Below are 20,851 nucleotides of genomic sequence, written 5' to 3' on the forward strand. Positions count from 1 at the left end.
TAAACGGGGTGGGGATTTCCCGTCCCCGAATAATCCCCGTGGGGATGGGGATGGGGGGATTTATCCCTTCCCCAGCGGGGATGGGGACGGGGACGGGGACGGGGAATGGGGAAGAATGTCGGGGGCGAGGATGGGGTGTATGTCCTCTGCCCCCACCCCGCCCCATTGACATCCCTAGGTATGAATCTTCACATCATCATGCCCTCATAGCTTTTTATGAACCAAGGGCTCTTGGGTCTAATTTACCCTCATAGCAATATCTCCTCCTTTTTCTTCTTGAGGTTTGGTCGATTATCTATTCTTGTCATCATATAATTTTAGTGACCTTATGAACCAAATTTTACTTCCTTGTTGCACCTCAAATCATCAAGGCCTTAAAACTAACGTATCCCTTATACCTTCTTTAGCACCATGAATTCTTACTCTTTTGATCATACCAAACCTTATAAGGAATCCTTAGTCCACTTGACTGATTAACATCATTGTAAGAAGATCCAATCGAACCTTAATGTTCATCTCGCGATCCCTACAGGCCTATAGCACAAATTCTTAGTGCGTCTTCTCAGATCTTAATGGTTCTTCCTATTGGTCATCCATAGTTAGTGCGGTCAATGACAGTTTCCACAAGAGCGTGACAAAAGACAAAACCTCTCCTAGGACCAGCGTCTTGAAACGCTCCATAGTAATTTGCTACCTGCTCCTCATGCCCTTGCTAATTGCTTGGTAAACCAAATCTTGTCCACGATCAAGGATCTTGCGGTCGACATAAGTCAATCAATTATAATTAACTGTGTTCTCTCTTGACTTAGTCAACGATAAGCCTTCTACGAAAATCCATTAGTGAACAATCTAATTCCACTTAGGAAATTCCAATGATTGAGTTAGTCCTTAGGTTCACTCCTGGCAGTCTTAATCTTTCGGCGATTCAGTCTTCTACTAATCAGCTCAGCTACTCCTTATTTCATTCTTGCCGCCGAAGTTCCTTCCTTAATTCATTATGAGAGTTATCGCCTTCAAGGTGCACCGAATAAGTCGTACGAGGTCCCTACTTCATAATTCTCTTCTTGATTTCCCCACACTTCATAGGATCAGACGACCTACTTGTAACACCTCGATATTTTAATAAAATATTCTTGAGAATAAAATTTATTTTTCAATCCTAAATATTGTAACCCAAATACTTTCAAAAACAAATTATTACTCCTTCAAAGTTCAAATAAATTAATTTATACCTTATAATTTTATTATCCAAAAATCATTTACTCTGAACTCTTATTTTATTAAGCTTTTAAAATAAAACTATATATTAAATTTAATTTCTACAAGAAATTTTCTAAAATAATTAAATATTTTAAACTCTTTATTTTAAATGATTTGGTACGAAATATTTACATATTTATTAATGGTTTTAAAAGTCCTATTAAGGGGATAAATTTATTTATCAAAATTTTGACCAAAAAATTTATTTGAGATGAACTAGTGACTCTTATATTATTGTTTTGAGTCTAAGTTTGAACCCAAACTAAACCTAAGCCCAAATGGTTTTTAATTTCCTAAGTCCAAAGATTTTGTTTAAGCCCAAAATATTCCTAGCTCAAACTTTAGTCCAAATTATGCATTTTAGACATAATAAAATCTGATTTTTGTGCAAAAAACCCTAAGTACAGCCCGTTTGGTTCGCTGAAAAATATTTGGAGGAAATGAAATTCAAATTCCATGGAGAATAAATTACTAGGAAAATAAATTCCATTGTTTGGTTGGTGGAAAAGAAATTACTGGGAATATGAATTCCATTGTTTGGTTGGATTTGGAATGGTAAGGAATTATGAATATAAAGACCAATATGACCTTAACAATTAATAGTGATAATAAATTATATTATTTTGATGAGGGTAAAATTGTTCAATTGCTCAATACTTTCTTCCCAAACTCTAAGGAAAACAAAATACCAACTCCTAGCAAAGAATTTGTTTTCCTCCACTTTTGAGAACTCAAGTTCCATTGGAAAACATTTTCCATCCAACCAAACAATGGAAAAGCACATTTTCCATTCACTTCATGGAAAATCTTTTCCATAACCAAACACCCCCTAAGTATAAATATATGCATATGTACATTGCTCCCTTCTCAATTGTTCATTGCCAAAATCTTCCACCAGAAGCCTTCCCTCACGCTTCTCTCTCTCGACTTTCTCTCTTCTCCTACAGTAGTGAGGCTCGGCGGCGATTCCGATGCATCGAAGGCAGTAGACGAGAGCTCCTCCCCTGTTCCGGTCTCTCTCCTCTCGTTGGCGGTGGTTCGGTTCAACAGCGGTGAGCAGACCGGCGACCATGGCCCCTGTTTTTTCGGTGGGAGTAGAGTCAAGGAATTGCGTGAATGGTTACCATTAAAGGAAAGAAGTATTTCTATGGAAAATATTAAACTTTGAAAATTGGGTAACTGCTTATTGCCTTGTTGTTTTAGTTATTAAGCTTTGATTTTTGGATTATCTTTCTAAGTATTTTGTGATTAAAATTTATTTATTTATTCTTTAAATTCTTAATGGCTTTGAGACAGTGGTGTCAAATATATGTACGCTACTTTAAACAATTGATGATTATGAAGAAGATGGATTACAGTGGCAATTAGCAGATTAAGGATTGATTAATAATGGATTAGGAGGTAATGATCTTGCTTATGGTTTAATTATTGTGAATTAGTGTTAATGATGATTAGGATTTGTGAGTATTAATAATTATGGATTATGGTTTAAATTAGTGATTTGAGGTGATTATTGTGATTAATAAAGATTAATGTTAATTATTAAATGATTAATGATGGTGGGTATTGATTAGTTGATGATGATGATTTAAAATAGTGCTAATGATATGGTTATGATGAAATAATGGTTGGACTAATTGTGGATTCTATTGATTGATGGATTAATTAGGAATTATAGATATTAGGTGATAATTATGAACTATGAATGATAATGATAAGTTGGAAATTGTGGTGATACTTATGAATTATGAAGCATTAGGATAGTGGTATGGTTTAATGATAATATTATAAGGATGGTGAAGTTAGTGATAGTGATGATGTTATATTGTATTAGTGAGAATGTAATAATTGATAATTAGTGAAGCTAATGATGGGTTAATATTGAGATGAAGATGATTAAATAATGAGTTTGGAAATGATTGAATAATAATACAGAGGAGACCATAATAATGAGTTTGGACTAAATGAAGTAAGGATGGGATTTTGGGAGTTATGATGATAATGATTATGGACGGTGAGAGTGACCATAATAGTATTATTTAATTGATTAAAGATTGGATTGATCTTCAGGTTTTCCCCGTTGTAGTGGCTAACTTAAAGGTTGAGCCTTAGATTCGATGATTTCTTTTGGAGCTTAGCTTGAGGTAAGTTTCTATGTCCGTCAAAATTACTTTGTCCTATCAAATGTGCTATTTATCTCTTTGAGTCCTTAAATTGTTTTGAAATTGTGTTTGGGTTTAAAAGTGTGATAAATAGCAAATGTGTATATTTTGATGTTACCCTTGTGATTTACAAGTATGAATATGTGTATGGTTATATGGTGAGGATATTATGGTAACTACATAAGTATGAAACTATACTATTTTTAGAAAGCATAAACTATATTTACTTCTGAGAGGTATAACTATATTTGTTGAGGAGGATAAATACTATTTTGACATAGATAACTATATTTCGATGTTACCCTTAGGATTTACAAGTATGAATATGTGTATGGTTATATGGTGAGGATATTATGGTAACTACATAAGTATGAAACTATACTATTTTTGGAAAGCATAAACTATATTTACTTCTAAGAGGTATAACTATATTTATTGAGGAGGATAAATACTATTTTGACATAGAACCTATTTGTAAATATATTATATACACCCTATACTATTTTGGAAGCTATGATTTGAATAGCCTACGGGTAAATGAGAAGGTTTATGAAAATCTATTTTGAATGACTATTATTATTTTTAGAGGAATTATGTAGAAATGTATCATTTTGGAGGTTTATCCCTTTCTATGTGGATTGTGTTGGAGGATGAGCTTCAACTCCATTTGATTGCTGATATGAGCTCTGGTTCCATTATGATTATTATTTGGCGGGTAACCTGGTAGAAAAATCCTGGGTTGCTAGGACTAGTAACTACCCGTTGGGCTTGTAATTCCAATTAGGGGGTGTGCACACTTAAGGTTATAGTTCTATTTCCATTGGTATTAATATGGTGAGAAGTGAGGTTCCGTTGGTAGGAGATGGTGGCGGTTGTGTTGGAAGCACTGTTCACTAGGGCTTCGCTGCAGTGGAGTTCCTGCCTTGCTAGGCCCATTGTTATCTCCACACTTGTGATATATGACTCTTCGTTTATGATTTGGGATGCTTGGGATACCTCCACTTATGTATTGTTTTGCTATATCGATATTTGAGAATGACATGAGAAAACCTATATCTTGAAATGATTATTGGATGAATAAACTATATGTGGTGATGAATTCCTCCATATACTTGTATATACTATGTTTTTACTATGCTTTGCAAATGTTTATAAGAAGTGATGAGTTATATATTTCTCCGTACTTGTCTTATATATGCCCATCTATGTTTTGGGAATAAATAATGGGAAACGATTATGTTTTTGAAATGATATTTATATTGAGAAGAATTGTATTGAGAGTTGAGAGATGTTATTGGTTTGAGAACTATATTACCCTATAATAAATCTATTATTATTTTGAATAGTGTGTGTGGGGCATTGGTGCCTGTTAATAATATTAGTGTTACAGTTTATATTTTATGTTTTATATAAAGTTAATGTATGTGGCCTATAATAAGTCTGCCTAAGCTACCTATTGTTCAGGAGTCTTTTGTGACTCCATAGTCATATAGGATTCTGTAATTCTCTATTCTTGATGATTTTGAATTAATAGATACTCTCATCGTGCCTACCCTATTTGTGGGAAAATTATTTTGAGAATGAAGTAATACCTATCTTTAGGGGTGTCAAAGCGGGCCGGCCCGCCCCATTAGGCCCGGCCCGCTGCGGTCTTTTATTTTCGCGGGCTTATGCGGGCCGGCCCGCGGGCTTGGAAGTATACAGCCCAAGCCCGCCCCGCGCGGGCTTGCGGGTTTGGCGGGCTGGCCCGCGGGCCTACTAATTAATATTAAAAAAATCTAAAATTAAATATTAAATAATATTTAAAATAAAATATATGATATTAGATTAATATAATATAACAAACTTCACACTGTTCACAGTCCACTAATTAAAAAACCACCAAAATCATTAAATTATAAAAACATAGAACACAATAACGCATCAAACAAGGGAAACAACATAAACAAAGTAAAAACATTCCTACATTTTATTACACATTAGGAATTTAGGGCAACAGTTACAGAACAGACAACATAATATATATCATCTATAATTAATAATTAATTATATATATTAATTTTTTTTAATAGCATGGCCCGCGGGCCGGCCCGCAACCCGCGCGGGTCAGCCCGCGCGGGCTGCGGGCTTCCGCGGGCAAAGCCCGTTAGGCCCGCTAATTGGCAGGCCTTTTTTTGGAGGCCCTAGCCCGCCCCACTGCGGGGCGGGTGCGGGCCGGCCCGCGGGCTTCGGCCCTACTTGACAGCCCTACCTATCTTTGATAACGAGTCAAACTATTTTTACTGCAGCTATGTACCTATATATATACTTGATTAAATGTTTTCTAAATGGTAATCTATTCAAGTTTAAAAAACCTATTTATAAAATATAAACTATTTTCAAAACTATAAGTGTATTTATCTTGCGAGGCGGAGTAGAACTTACTTAGCATTTTATGCTAATCTCGTTTGTTTGTATTTTCCAAACCTCTTTGTTTTCAAGACTTGGTGTATGTATCTAGCTTTCAGAGTGCGGCGTAAAGCCAGTTATCCTTGAAGTGGATTCATGGTATAATGGTTTAGTTAGAATTTAAATTGATGTATATTATAGTTGAATTTTATTATGGATAGTAAATTGTTGTAATGTGGATCGTGGTTAGAAAGCATTGTAGCATGTGCGTTTGGGCTTAGTGGTGGTCCAAGCGTGGCATAACACTCCATTAGTAAATATTCTGGCTTTGAAAATTTTGGGGCGTGGCAAGCTGTTGTAGGCTCCCAAATTAGAACCTTAAACACGTAGTAGTGAGAGTAAGGGTCGATCCCACGAGGAGTAACTAGTTTAATGCATGAGTTCAAATTAAAGAAGGGTTGGGTATGAAATTAACGTTCAAAATAAATAATTAAATAAATAAGAATATAAAATATGATAATCAAACCAAAGTTTACTAACGAAATCAAATGAATTTCCAACACTTGGTCTAAGAAAATATTCACCACCGGATCTTAATTACTGTTCATCGACTCCAAGACAAATTCACTTGCATTTGAGCATTCATTGTGGAATTCATTCCTGTTTGTCCTTAGTCATAGGTAATCAAACACAAGCGGTATTAACTACCCCTAACTATCAAATAACACAAGACAAGCGCTTATATTTAACTTGATAGCAGCATTAAAACGAGAAAAACCAACAAAACTAAACAACGTAAACACAAGCGGTTATGTTAAATTTAGATTAATATTCTTCCTATGATTAAATTAACACTAATCCGTGATAAAATTAATCATAGTTACTGCTTAGAAAAGAAAAGCAATGATAAGAATTCACTTTCTAATCTAGCTATGAATTGAATCAGATAATTAACTAGCAGGCCTCCTAGTCATTAAATGAGACAACCAATTAAGAAAATAATACAGAAGAATATTAAATACTCATTGCAGATAAATTAACTCAATAAAACATAATTTTGTCTTTCCGTACAGAGAACCGGGGTTCACATAATCTTGACAAAGTTTAAGAATTAGTCTCGCAGGGCCATGAACCAGAAAACTTAACAGGAAAAGAAAAAATTGTAAACGGTAGAAAAAATATAAAATAAAACAGATAGTCTCTTTCCTCAAACAACAGGAACTCACCCCTATTTATACACTTCTAACTTCAACAAAAACTCTTAAATTGAGGAAAATAATTAATCTGAAAATTAATATTAACCTCTCAAAAATAAATCCAAATGGTGAAAATAATTCTTGCCGTCCAATTCCCTACTTTCGTTCGTAGCATCATCAAAATTTGTCGTCGTAATCTGTGCTGTAGTTGCCGACGAAGTCTTCTCCGGTCCTTCGTACGTACGCTGCTTAGGGAAAACAATTAACAAACTAAAATTTTTTTGTTTATTTAATGAGACTAGGTTATATACTTTGGGTCATGTTTATTAAACAAATAAAGGAGTGAATTGGGCCATAATGTTATGGACTCAAGCTTCAAATAATATCAAATAAAATCGAGAAATTGGGCTAAAGGCTTGTTGAACTCAAAACTTAAATTATTAACTAGATAAAATATTTATTTAACTAATTAATTATTAAACTCTAAAATTAAATAATTATTATATAATTGTAAACAGTTATTGCAAAAAAATATTATTAAGATGTACCTAAAATAAAAGTGTAAAATATGCCTATCAAATTCCCCCACACCAAAACACTTGCTTGTCCCCAAGCAAAAATTATTATTTGCTATATTAAAATAAAATACCCAAAACTTATAACACATCATGAACAACAATCTGAAGCACCCTGCAATTAATAAGTTAGCACCACCTTTCAAAAATGGAGAGAACTAAATAAGTAAGCCCTCACAGGAATATCACTCATAACGCTCAAGTGTTTGATGGGTATAAATTAATTCCACTCAAGTTCATTCCTATAAAATTGCTCTACCATATGCTTGCATATCTTCTCAATCACCACTACAAGAGCCATACATGATACAAATCATAAGGACTTTTCACAGGTTGTAATGGGGTTAGGGCCACGGTACGAAACATTTAGGAAAGTAGCTCAAAAAGCTTTCAAACTAGAGGAGCAAATAAATACAAAGAATCCAACGCACTCAATTCCCATTCAGAAACACTCTCTTATTGATACTTCAACACTACTATTATTCTTAAAAACAAATAATTCTTCCTCCAATGTCACAAGAACTTTCCCTTACTCCATTTATTCAAAAGTAACTTCAACCTCTAAACTAATTGTTGATTCTTTCTCATTTTCCCGTAAATTTTCAGCAACATTTTTTCATTTTCAAACATATATTCTTCATTTTTCTATTCATTTTTCAATCTTTTATACTTCTTTTTTTGGAATCATGAACTGCCTTCATTTCCTTTTTCATAAAAGGCCAAAAACAAATTGCCAACGAAGATACAATCCACATCACTCTCAATCTTATTAACAAAAGCAAGTGATCTCCCCCACACTTATTCTTCACAAACCACGTGGATTACATAAGGAATTTAAAATTTGCTCTACTAGTTATTCAGCTGGGTCAAGGCATTAATTTATGGTATAAAAGGCTTGTAATGTGGTTCAAATAAAGAAAATAAAAGGTCAAAAAGCTCAAAGTGGGTTAACAAAGGAAAATAAATCATAGGACAAATCAGTTATTTGGTTAGTGAGGCTCAAAACCAAATAATGGCCTTAATCACATTTGAATCATGCATGGTCAAATTAGCTTTAAAAGAGAATCAAGGCAAGTTCTAGAGAAACAAAATTATGGAAGAAATCACCCAATAGAAAGAAAAAGACCGAAGTGTCAGTCAATGGCTCAAAGTCTCACAGGTTTATTGCTTACTTGATCTAGCCACTGCATATCGAACAAGAGATGCTAACAAACTAATCACAACTTGCCAAACTATATATTCAATCATGTTATGAATTTCAAGAAAGGAAAATATAATATTTTTTTTTTCAAAAATAATAATAACAATACTTATTTTACAAAAAAAACAATAAAATATTTTTGAAAATTTTGACATAAACAGAAACAAATAAAACTAAATTCTCTCCCCCACACTTATTATCAACATTTTCCCCAATGTTGAATAAAATGCATAGAAGAAATAAGTATAAATAAATAAGAATAGTGAATAAAAGAAAAATAATGGAACAAAATCCCCTTGGGTTGCCTCCCAAGTAGCGCCTTCGTTTATCGTCGTTGGCTCGACTTATTGCTTTAACAATTCTTTAAATTTCCATCGTCTTTTTGAGTACCTTTGACGATTATTATTATTCAAAGAAATAGTACATTCCTGCAAATTAGTACTAAAAAATGATTTATTAATTTTTTCATCTTTATTCTCATTAGATGCAATCTCATCGAATTTAACAACCTTCAAAGAATCAACAAAAATTGCAAAATTATCATCACTATGAGATTTTATGGTATCATAAATATTAAAATTCACAAGTCTACCATTAGACTCCATAGTAAGCATACCACTATGAATATCAATTTTAGTTTTTGCAGTTTTTAAGAATGGCCTTCCTAACAAAATATGAGAAATTTTATTATTATTTTCCATATCAAGCACATAAAAATCAGCTGGAAAAATCAAATTATTAACCTCAACAAGCAAATACTCAATTACACCCCTAGGATACGTAGTAGATCCATCAACCAATTGAACCACTACACCAGTTTTATTTAGGGGTCCAAGATTTAAAGAAGTATAAACAGAATATGGCATGACATTGATAGAAGCTCCTAAATCTAGCATGGCTTTTTCAAGTTTCACACCACTTATCATGCATGGAATAGTAAACATACCTGGATCTTTGCACTTTTCAAGAAGCTTGTTTTGAATCACAGTAGAAACATTCTCTTGGATTTTCACCTCCTCAACTCTCTCTTTATTTTGTTTCTTTTTCATAGTGCATAACTCTTTTAGAAACTTTGCATAGCGAGGTACTTTTTTAATAGAATCTAACAATGGATTATTACCCTCACACTCACGAAATATCTCATATAAATCATTATTTGACTTTGTTTTTCTTGTTTCTAAAAGAGCTTGAGGAAATGGGGGTACTGGTTTGTAATCAGAAAAAGAGGAAAACTTACCTTGAGACTTCTCGTTATTGTTGGCAATGTCCCCCACACTTGTTTCATTGTCCGAATCAACATTCCTTTCCAGCGACATACCTCTCACGCTAATTGCACTTACATTCTCTTTAGGATTAACGACTGTTTGAGATGGTAAGTTTCTAGAGTTTTGTGCCTCCAACCTGTTGACTGTAGTTGCCAGTTGACCCACCTGTCTTTCCAAGTTCTGAATACTAGCCCTTGTTTCTTGAATACTTGACCTTGTCTCTTGTTGGAATTGTTGTGTTTCTTGTTGGAACTTTAAAGTGTTAGTAGCAAGAGACTTAACAATATCTTCAAGATTCATACCTGAGTTAGAGCTTTGGGCCGGTTGTTGTCTTGGAGGAAATGGTGGTCTATACTGCTGAAAATTAGAACGATTCTGAACAACCTGGTTCCCTTGTGAGTTTCCATAACTAAGGTTCGGGTGATCCCTCCTACCAGGATTATATGTATTAGAAAATGGATCATACTTACCTTGAGGTTGTCCAGGAAAACCTCCAGCCATGTTGACATGTTCAACAAATTCTTCTTGAAGAGTTGGGCAAGCATCAGTTTGGTGCCCAACTACCGAGCAAATTGCACAGGCCTTCACAGTTTGCATATTTCCTACAGCTAATTGACGAACATGAGTAGTTAAACCAGCCACTTGTTGTTCAAGATTGGAAATACTTACCTCATTCACTTGCTTGGACGGTTGGACAAGTTTATTGCCAAACTGTTGAGAATTTGCTACCATGTTTGCAATTAGATTCTTTGCAGCATCCGGTGTCTTATCAACTAAAGCACCGTCGCTTGCAGCATCAATCATGCTTCTATCAGTTGGAAAAAGTCCTTCATAAAAGTATTGAATGAGTAATTGCTCACTAATCTGATGATGAGGGCAGCTTGCACACAGCTTCTTGAAACGCTCCCAATATTCATATAATGACTCTCCATTGTGTTGCCTTATACCACAGATTTCCTTTCTTATGTTGGCCACCCTTGAAGTTGGGAAATATTTTCCAAGGAACACCGTCTTCAAGTCATTCCATGTGGTGATGCTCCCTGAAGGTAGATAGTATAGCCAATCCTTCGCTGAATCTTTCAAAGAAAATGGAAAAGCTCTCAACATGATTTGTTCCTCAGTAACCCCCGTGGGTTTCATACTTGAACACACCACATGAAATTCTTTTAAGTGTTTGTGAGGATCTTCACCTGTAAGTCCATGAAAAGAAGGCAAAAGATGAATTAATCCAGATTTTAATTCAAATTGTACATTAGCATCTAAAGCAGGAAAAGTGATGCATAAGGGTTGTTGATCTAAATTTGGAGCTCCAAGCTCTTTTAAAGTCCGATTTTGAGCCATGGGTTTTTCTTCTAAATCAGAATGGGAGGAAGATGGGGAATCAGTAGCCAGAGCACTAAATTTCAATTTTCTCCGAGCTTGTTTTTGTTGAATTAAAAAGTTTGTCTTAATTGTTGGTAAAAATGAATCCCAATTCAAGTCGGAAAGAAGATCACAAAGACTGAAGATCAAATCCCAAACAAACTAGGAATAATACTAGTACTGGTTTTGTTCTGATTAGTTGGCTATTTAAAGAACTTCTCAACTAAACCAGATACGGATTCCCTAACTTACATTGTGAGGTATAAGAGGGTTTTTGAGAGGATTCTAAATTCTCCTAGAAAGTAGTACATGTGTTAAGGTTACAATAGATTAGATAGGAGAAGATCAATCTATTGTGTGATCTCTGGTCCAAAAACTATGTACTTTGAATATTAAGCTTTTAGTGGATTTAGGTAAATTTTCAAGACTGAGAAGTGCCTCGCAGAATAGGGTTTTTTCCAAACTGCGTTATCAAGTCTCTTGTGTTACAACTATTGTTTTAACATCTCTGTGTGCTGCGCATTATATTTTTCAATTGGTACCAGAGCCAAACTGCTTAAGTTATTAGCAGGATCCTAATGGAATTCCCCAGAGAAAGACTATCAAACAACAGGCCACCAGCCTTAAGTGGTACATACTACTCTTATTGGAAAGCAAGAATGAAGATTTACATATTAGCCCAAGGAGAAAGAGTATGGAATGCTGTTGAAAACGAATGGAAACATCCCCTTGATGACAATAACAAAGCAAAAGGTCGTGCTGATTGGAGCGAAGAAGAACTCAAAGAATTCGACTATAACTCAAAAGCTATGAATGCCATCTACGGAGCCGTAAGTGAAGAAACATTCAAACTAATTGCTGCCACAAATGTAGCAAAAACAGCATGGGATATATTGTGTGATCATCATGAAGGAAACTCGACAGTCAAACAATCAAAACTACAAATGGTCCAAACTCAATTTGAAAATCTGAAGATGGAGGAAGAAGAAGATATCACACAGTTTAATGGAAGAATACTAGAAATTGCTGGAGAAGCCTATAACTTAGGAGAACCCATTCCTGAAAACAGGTTAGTAAAGAAGGTGTTGCGATCATTACCAGAAAGATTTATGATGAAAGTAACAGTTATTCAAGAAAGCAAAGATCTCAATACTTGCAAGTTAAGTGATCTAATGGGAAACCTTAAAACATATGAGCTTGAGATGTTGCAAAACAAAAAGCCTAATGGTAAAGGAATAGCCTTTCAATCAAAACAAGAAACCAACTCAGATGAAGATACTGAAAACATGGAAGAATCCATTGCATTGCTGACAAAAAACTTCAACAGAGTTCTCAAGAAATTTAACAAATTCAGAAACAAAAACAAGAGTTTCTCAAATAATCAAGGGAATCCATCATTTGCACAAAACCAATCTGTTAATACCAAGAAGAAAGGAAATTCAAACCTAAGTGGAATACAGTGCTATGAATGTAAAGGATATGGACACATTCAGTCGGAATGTCCAAACTACCTAAGGAGGAAGAACAAAACATATGTAACAACCTTGAGTGATGATTCAGATAGTGAAGAAGAGAACACCACAAATTTTGTGGCCTTTCTGACAAATCATGAAGGCAATGATGAATCAGAGGAGGACATGCAAGATCTATTAAACTCCTACACACAGCTGTACGCCAAGTGGGAAGAAATCATCAAAGTAAACCTAAATCTCATGCAAGAAAATCACTTTCTTAAAAGTGAAAAGGAAAGAGAAATACTTCTTCACAAAGAAACTCAAGAAAAGTTAATGAAATCACTGAAAGAAGAAGACAGGTTGCTACAAGAAATAAGAAAACTAACTGAAGGTACCGTACAACCAGACTCAGCAACAAGAAAAGATTCTGCAGTCGAAAACAGAGAAGTGTTACAACATCACTTTCAACACCGAAGAAGAATCAGATGTTACTACTGTCACAGATTAGGACACATCAATGCACACTGCTATAAAAGACAAAATGACCTCCATAACAGAATCTGGGTAAGGCAAGAACAAAAACCAGCCCAAAGAGTCTGGGTCAGAAAAAATCAAACACCAATCACAACCTATACTTCAAAAATCAGCAAAGAGACGAGTGTTCGGTACTTTGACAGTGGATGTTCAAGACACATGACCGGAAACCCAAACAATCTAGAGGACATCCATTACAAAAGTGAAGGACATGTAACCTTTGGAGATGGAGAAAGGGGGCAAATCATTGCCAGTGGAACACTGAATGTCCATGGTCTACCCAGATTACCAAAAGTCCTCTTGGTACAAGGTTTAAAAGCAAACCTTATCATTATAAGTCAGCTATGTGAAGATGAACTGAGGGTAGAATTTTCGAAAGAAAATTGCAAACTGTACAACCAAAGACATGAATGTGTCATGATGGGAAAAAGGTCCTCGGATAGATGCTACACATGGGATAGCCATTTAACATGCAATCAAATCACCATCAATCAAACACTCCTATGGCATCAACGTATGGGGCATATAAATTTTCATGATATGAAAAAGGGACTAAAAGGAGGAGCATACCTAGGTGTTCCAAAACTGGACATTGATGAAAATAGAAAATCTGATGCTTGTCTTGAAAACAAGATGACAATAAGTAGCCACAAAAGAACACCAGGAATTCATACCTCAAGGATCATGGAACTTCTCCACATGGACCTATTTGGACCCACTCAAACAGAAAGCATAGGTGGAAAACGGTATGTTCATGTAACCGTTGATGATTTCTCACGATATACATGGGTAAACTTCCTCAGAGACAAATCAGAAACATTCAACGCCTTTAAAATCCTCATCAATAAAATACAAAACGAAAAGGATCAAAAGGTAAGAAGAATCATCCGGTTAAGAAGTGATCATGGAAGAGAATTTGAAAACTCACAGTTCAAAACATATTGCGACGAGAATGGAATCCATCACGAATTCTCGGCTCCCAAAACACCGCAACAAAACGGGGTAGTTGAACGGAAAAATCGGACCATACAAGAAATGGCAAGGGTCCTACTGAATCACAAAAGAATATCACCAAAGTTCTGGGCAGAAGCTGTAAATACCGCATGTTACTTGATAAATCGAGTATACATACGGAAGGAAACAAACATGACACCCTACCAAATTTGGAAAGGTAAGACACCAAATCTAAAACACACACATGTGTTTGGTAGCAACTGCTACATACTAAGAGATAGAGAATCCTTAGGAAAGTTCGACATCAAGAGTGACAAAGGAATCTTCCTAGTCAGGCCTTTCATGTGTTTAATCTCAAGACAAACAGTGTGATGAAATCCATAAATGTAACCATCAGTGATGAAAATTCAGAAGAAAAAACTGACAATGAAGAAGACTCAGAAGTTGTTGAAACAACAGTTCCATCACCAATGAATGGCTCTGCAGAAAAAACAGAAATAGAGACCAAATCAGAAGATGAGGGTGAAGAAACAAAGACCAAATCAGAAGGTGAGGGTGAAGAAACTAAAAAACAGCCTGTCATACCAAGATCAAGAACCCAGAAAAATCACCCCCTCGAAAATATCCATGGAGATCTAGAAGATGGAATAAGGACTAGAGGGAAAAAGAGAGACTACCTCAAGATGTCTGAAGGAGATCTTTGCTACACATCAAAAATCGAACCAAAGAACACAACTGAAGCATTGTTAGATGAATTTTGGATAGAAGCCATGCAGGAAGAATTAGAACAATTCAAAAGAAATGAGGTATGGGAATTAGTCTCCAAACCACAAGATGTCAATGTCATCGAAACAAAATGGGTCTATAAAAACAAAACAGATGAACAAGGAAACATAATAAGGAACAAAGCCAGACTAGTAGCCCAAGGCTACACACAAGTCGAAGGAACAGACTTTGAAGAAACTTTTGCACCAGTAGCTAGAATTGAGTCTATACGGCTTCTAATAGCCGTAGCATGCATCCTAAAAATGAAACTGTATCAAATGGATGTAAAAACCACATTTCTGAATGGGTACCTAAAAGAAGAAGTCTATGTAGCCCAACCAAAAGGCTTTGAAGATCCATATCTTCCTGAACATGTCTACAAGCTCAAAAAGGCACTATATGGTTTAAAGCAAGCTCCACNAAGAACCAATTCATTACAGATATGGAAGGAGAATTTGAGATGAGTATGGTTGGTGAACTCAGCTACTTTCTGGGGCTACAGGTTAAGAAATCAGAAAATGGAATCTTTGTCTCACAAAGCAAATATGCAAGAAATCTTGTCAAAAGATTCAGGATGAATGAAAGCAAAGTTGTTAGAACACCTGTTCCAACAACAGAGAGGATCTCTAAAGATTCAGAAGGGAAAAAAGTGGAACAAACCCTGTATCGAAGCATGATAGGAGGCCTACTCTATTTAACAGCCAGCAGACCAGATTTAAGTTTTGGGGTGGGAATATGTGCCAGATATCAAGCCAATCCCATGGAAACACATCTAAAAGCTGTAAAAAGAATTATCAAATATGTAAAGGGGACCATTGACCTAGGTATATGGTACTCTTTTGACACAAACCAACACCTATCTGCTTACTGCGATGCAGACTAGGCGGGAAATATGGATGATAGAAAAACACATCAGGAGGATGTTTTCTACTGGGAACAAATTTGGTGTCTTGGTTAAGTAAAAAACAGAGCTCTATATCCCTATCAACAGCAGAGGCCGAATATATCGCTGCTGGGAGTTGCTGTACACAACTATTATGGATGAAACAGATGTTAGAAGACTATGGGATCCACCAATCAACAATGACCATATACTGTGACAACAAAAGTGCAATATATATCTCCAAAAATCCTGTTCAGCATTCGCGAACCAAACACATCGATATCAGACACCACTTCATAAGGGAACTAGTTGAGGATGAAATTGTAACTCTCACACATATCAGTACCGATAAACAATTGGCAAATATCTTTACAAAAGCACTAGATGGAAACAGATTCACAAAGTTGAGATTCGAAATTGGACTATGCCAAATATAGTCAAATAAAAAAAAAAGGATGTCCGCATCACTCCAATTGATTGGGCCATCTACGGCCCAAATACCCATCACTGCAATCGGGCCACCTACGGCCCAAACACCCATCTAAGCCCAGACAACAAAACCCTTGTGTCTTCTCTCCCACGACCACGACTCCATTTTCGCTCCCACAACACCACTCCACCCGTGACATCACCATCCTACCACCTCCATTACACAAACTCCACATCTCTCAGAGTGGTGAGAACCCGCTCAAACATCTCAGGAAAAACACAAGAAACACCTACCAAAATTATGAAAAGATCAAAGAGAGCTAAACCTCAAGCACCTCGGAGGGGAATTTCGCAAGCCGAAAGGGTCGACAGTTCCTCCGTTCCAGAATACACCGGCGATCTAGATACCATCGTCATGGACCCCGTCCCTATCTCCCAAGTCCCATTCCAAGAAATCCAAGAAAGCAGAGCATCACCGGACGAAGACCCGCTATCTCCAGGTAATCCGATTCCACTCTCAATCGAAATTGAAGAAGTAACTAACCCTATGCCAATGGCGGATAATTTGGGGGAGAATATGATTGCTAATCCGAATGATAAACCCTATCAATCTCCGTTGGCCCTCAATCGGGCGTGCCAACTGTTAAATGAAGAATCGAAGGAAGAACGGGTGAATACCCAAAAGGGGATTTTCACACCCAAACCTAGGGTTCCAAATTCGTCCCCCTCGGACACTCTTGAGAAGGATCTATACGTTTTTCCGGAAGAAGAGAGAGAAACAGAGCCTCAGAATGAGGACACTGAGATAAATTTCCACCCTAGTATGTTAAGTACAGAACATCTCACGACTCAAAGTGTTGAAACCCCTGTTCCAACACGTACAGAACACCTCCCGACACAAAATGTTGAAACCCCTGTTCCAACACCATCAACAGACAAAACACAAAGAAAGAGGAAGAGAGTAGATCCATTTGAAGGGGCAGATCCGCGTGCTAAAAGACCTGAAGATTTCCCAATTTCAGCCAGACCCCCTAGAGGAAGACCTAACATACCACCTCCAAGAAAAACAAAGACAAACAAAAAAAAGCAAAAGGAAACAGAAGAGGAGACCAGCTGGAATAGTGAGAAAGAAACAAGTGAAACTGAAGAGATATCAGAAAATGTGGGGTCAAGAACACGTGCAAGAAAATCACTAAGAAAACACACTGCCAAAGAAAAGGGAAAAGGGGTGGCTGAAGAGGAAAGTGGTACACAAGTCAACACATCAAATCTGCCAAAACCCTACAGTAAAAAAATTTTTGACCAAATTGAATGCCACAAAATGGGAAAAATTCACAACCAGAAACATCATCAGTTAGAAACTCCTTGTGCTTGATAAAATGAAGGACTATGAACAGATCTCAGAAATTTTCATTCACAGTCAAATGCTTGGAACAGTAACAAACATTGAACCATATGAAGAAAGTGTCATTCATGAATTTTACAACAATCTGGGAGCAGGAATATCAACCCCAAGTGATCCAATGTACGGAAAGATCTACCTAAGAGGTAAATTCTATGACTTTACACCCTCCCTGATTAATGACTACATGGGCACCTCAACCACAGAAAACTCTGCAAGCATCAATAGTGAACAAGTTGCCCAAGAACTGACAGCTGGTAATGTAAGCTTTGAAAAGAACAAAATCAAAGCAGCCTCACTGACAAGCAAGTATGCCATACTCCAAAAGATTGCTCTAGTCAACTGGATGCCCTCACTCCATGAAAACACTATTAAGTGGAGTCTAGCAGAACTACTATACAAGATTGGTAAAAGAATCAAGATCAACTTTGGAGAGATTGTGCACAGCCAGATCATGAATTTAGTAGGAAATGGAACACCCAAAGCTTCTCTATTATTCCCCAACCTGATTTACACACTGTTGGTCCAACAAGCACTCAAGCAACAGAAACCCATAATTCCAGTCAAAACACTCTCAATAACCATCAAACTAAGGAAGGGAACACACCAAAATGACTTGACAACTACCATTCCAAAGGAAGATCCAACAGATAAAACCATCATCCTAAAATACTTCCAGAAAAGACTAAAAGAAATAGAGAAAGAAGAGAAAAGGATCACAAAGAGACATCTAGAACTCAAAGAAGAAAAAACAGAGGTACTACAGTGGCTGTAAGCACTAAAGAAAGACACAGAAGAAGGAATCAGTCAAGAAGAAAGACAAGAAGAAGAAGAAGAAGAGACTCAAGGAGAAAACTCAGAAGAAGAAGGTGATCAAGAAGAAAGTCAAGAAGAAGGAGAAGATGATCAAGATGTTGGGAGTCAAGAAGAAGAAGAAGAGACTCAAGATGTTGAAAACTCTGTTTCAACACCTTCAGAAAATTTTTGAGCAAAAAAGGGGGAGAAATATTCTGGCTTTACTGCATTTTTATTTGGCTTTACTGGCTTTTGGAGAAGTATTCTGGCTTTACTGCATTTTTTTTGCTGAACATGGTTTTTGTAATAATTATGTTGGTAGGTTAGATTATGCTGATATTAGTTACAGCATTTTTTTTACTGATGTACTGTCTCTATGTACTGTCCCAAAAAGGAATAGTATGCTGCTGCTAGTTATTGCACTGTCCTTGATGTAATGGAATCAAGAAGGAGGAACAGTATGCTGCTGCTACTGTTTTGCATTGTCTTTGGGTAGTGGAATGTAATGACAACACTGATGTATAGATTGCTAATGATAAAATCCAGATCTTTTACAAATATTGACATCTGATGCTGATGAAGACAATACAATTCCATGTTGCTATTACTACAATCAACTCCTTTTTACTTCCAAGACCACTATGACCTCAAGTCACAAACAGAAGATTCATAATTCAACAAGTCCTAAAAGGGAAATACAGGAGAATCAACTAAGGGGGAGAAATCCAGGTTTTTGCCAAAAATTTGACAAAGGGGGAGAATGTTGAATTAAAAAGTTTGTCTTAATTGTTGGCAAAAAGGAATCCCAATTCAAGTCGGAAAGAAGATCACAAAGACTGAAGATCAAATCCCAAACAAACTAGGAATAATACTAGTACTGGTTTTGTTCTGATTAGTTGGCTATTTAAAGAACTTCTCAACTAAACCAGATACGGATTCCCTAGCTTACATTGTGAGGTATAAGAGGGTTTTTGAGAGGATTCTAAATTCCCCTAGAAAGTAGTACATGTGTTTAGGTTACAATAGATTAGATAGGAGAAGATCAATCTATTGTGTGATCTCTGGTCCCAAAACTATGTACTTTGAATATTTAGCTTTTAGTGGATTTAGGCAAATTCTCAAGACTGAGAAGTGCCTCGCAGAATAGGGTTTTTCCCAAACTGCGTTATCAAGTCTCTTGTGTTACAACTATTGTTTTAACATCTCTGTGTGTTGCGCATTACATTTTTCAGTTTTCTTAAGTTGCGTAGAGTTCTTTCAATTTCTGGATCGTATGGCAATATTTCTCGATTAGCAGATCGAGTTATAGGCATAACACATGAAAGATATTGCAGCACTGAGGCAAAGTAATGAAGGCACATAAATTTATTATTTTTTTTGACAAATGAGGAAGAAGAATAAATAAATAAATAAATGAAAATAAATAAACAAGAAAAGCTCCCCGGCAACGGCGCCAAAATTTGGCAAGCTGTCGTAGGCTCCCAAATTAGAACCTTAAACACGTAGTAGTGAGAGTAAGGGTCGATCCCACGAGGAGTAACTAGTTTAATGCATGAGTTCAAATTAAAGAGGGGTTTGGTATGAAATTAACGTTCAAAATAAATAATTAAATAAATAAGAATAGAAAAGATGATTTCAAAATAAATAATTAAATAAATAAGAATAGAAAAGATGATAATCAAACCAAAGTTTACTAACGAAATCATAGAAAAGATGATAATCAAACCAAAGTTTACTAACGAAATCAAATGAATTTCCAACACTTGGTCTAAGAAAATATTCACCACCGGATCTTAATTACTATTCATCAACTCCAAGACAAATTCACTTCCATTTGAGCATTCATTGTGGAATTTATTCCTGTTTTTCCTTAGTCATAGGTAATCAAACACAAGCGGTATTAACTACCCCTAACTATCAAATAACACAAGGCAAGCGCTTATATTTAACTTGATAGCAGCATTAAAACGAGAAAAACCAACAAAACTAAACAACGTAAACACAAGCGGTTATGTTAAATTTAGATTAATACTCTTCCTATGATTAAATTAACACTAAGTCATGATAAAATTAATCATAGTTGCTGCTTAGAAAAGAAAATCAATTATAAGAATTCAGTTTCTAATCTAGCTATGAATTGAATCAAATAATTAACTAGCAGGCCTCCTAGTCATTAAATGAGACAACCAATTAAGAAAATAATACAGAAGAATATTAAATACTCAT

General features: G+C 35.8%; 3 protein-coding genes, 1 long non-coding RNA gene and 1 other non-coding gene across 5 annotated transcripts; 4 read left to right on the forward strand and 1 right to left on the reverse strand.

Moving 5' to 3' along the window:
* The first annotated feature begins 2,149 nt into the window (after positions 1-2,149).
* On the forward strand, positions 2,150-4,688 carry LOC116004334. Its single transcript, XR_004094780.1, has 3 exons — positions 2,150-2,435; positions 2,557-2,661; positions 3,331-4,688. It is a non-coding gene; the product is annotated as an uncharacterized LOC116004334 (long non-coding RNA).
* A 4,595-nt stretch (positions 4,689-9,283) lies between these two features.
* LOC116003999 lies at positions 9,284-11,388 on the reverse strand. Its single transcript, XM_031243941.1, has 2 exons — positions 9,729-11,388; positions 9,284-9,291 (listed from the first exon to the last, which is right to left on the reverse strand). Exons 1-2 carry the CDS (start codon positions 11,386-11,388, stop codon positions 9,284-9,286), a joined length of 1,668 nt encoding a protein of 555 aa, XP_031099801.1.
* LOC116005378 lies at positions 10,910-11,016 on the forward strand. Its single transcript, XR_004094959.1, has one exon. It is a non-coding gene; the product is annotated as a small nucleolar RNA R71 (small nucleolar RNA).
* Positions 11,389-15,576: 4,188 nt separating the features above from the next.
* Positions 15,577-15,999, forward strand: LOC116004000 (uncharacterized mitochondrial protein AtMg00810-like). Its single transcript, XM_031243942.1, has one exon. It carries the CDS (start codon positions 15,577-15,579, stop codon positions 15,997-15,999), a length of 423 nt encoding a protein of 140 aa, XP_031099802.1.
* Positions 16,000-17,807: 1,808 nt separating this feature from the next.
* Positions 17,808-18,605, forward strand: LOC116004001. The gene has a single exon (XM_031243943.1). The coding sequence runs from the start codon at positions 17,808-17,810 to the stop codon at positions 18,603-18,605; it is 798 nt and encodes a 265-aa protein (XP_031099803.1).
* The last annotated feature ends 2,246 nt before the right edge of the window (positions 18,606-20,851 follow it).

Source organism: Ipomoea triloba, chromosome 14, assembly GCF_003576645.1.
Source record: "Ipomoea triloba cultivar NCNSP0323 chromosome 14, ASM357664v1".
Lineage (NCBI taxonomy): Eukaryota > Viridiplantae > Streptophyta > Magnoliopsida > Solanales > Convolvulaceae > Ipomoea > Ipomoea triloba.

Bases quoted from the DNA above. Each gene is read 5' to 3' on its own strand.
- LOC116003999 (XM_031243941.1), bottom strand. From the start codon at position 11,388: ATGGCTCAAAATCGGACTTTAAAAGAGCTTGGAGCTCCAAATTTAGAT.
- LOC116004001 (XM_031243943.1), top strand. From the start codon at position 17,808: ATGAAGGACTATGAACAGATCTCAGAAATTTTCATTCACAGTCAAATG.
- LOC116004000 (XM_031243942.1), top strand. From the start codon at position 15,577: ATGAGTATGGTTGGTGAACTCAGCTACTTTCTGGGGCTACAGGTTAAG.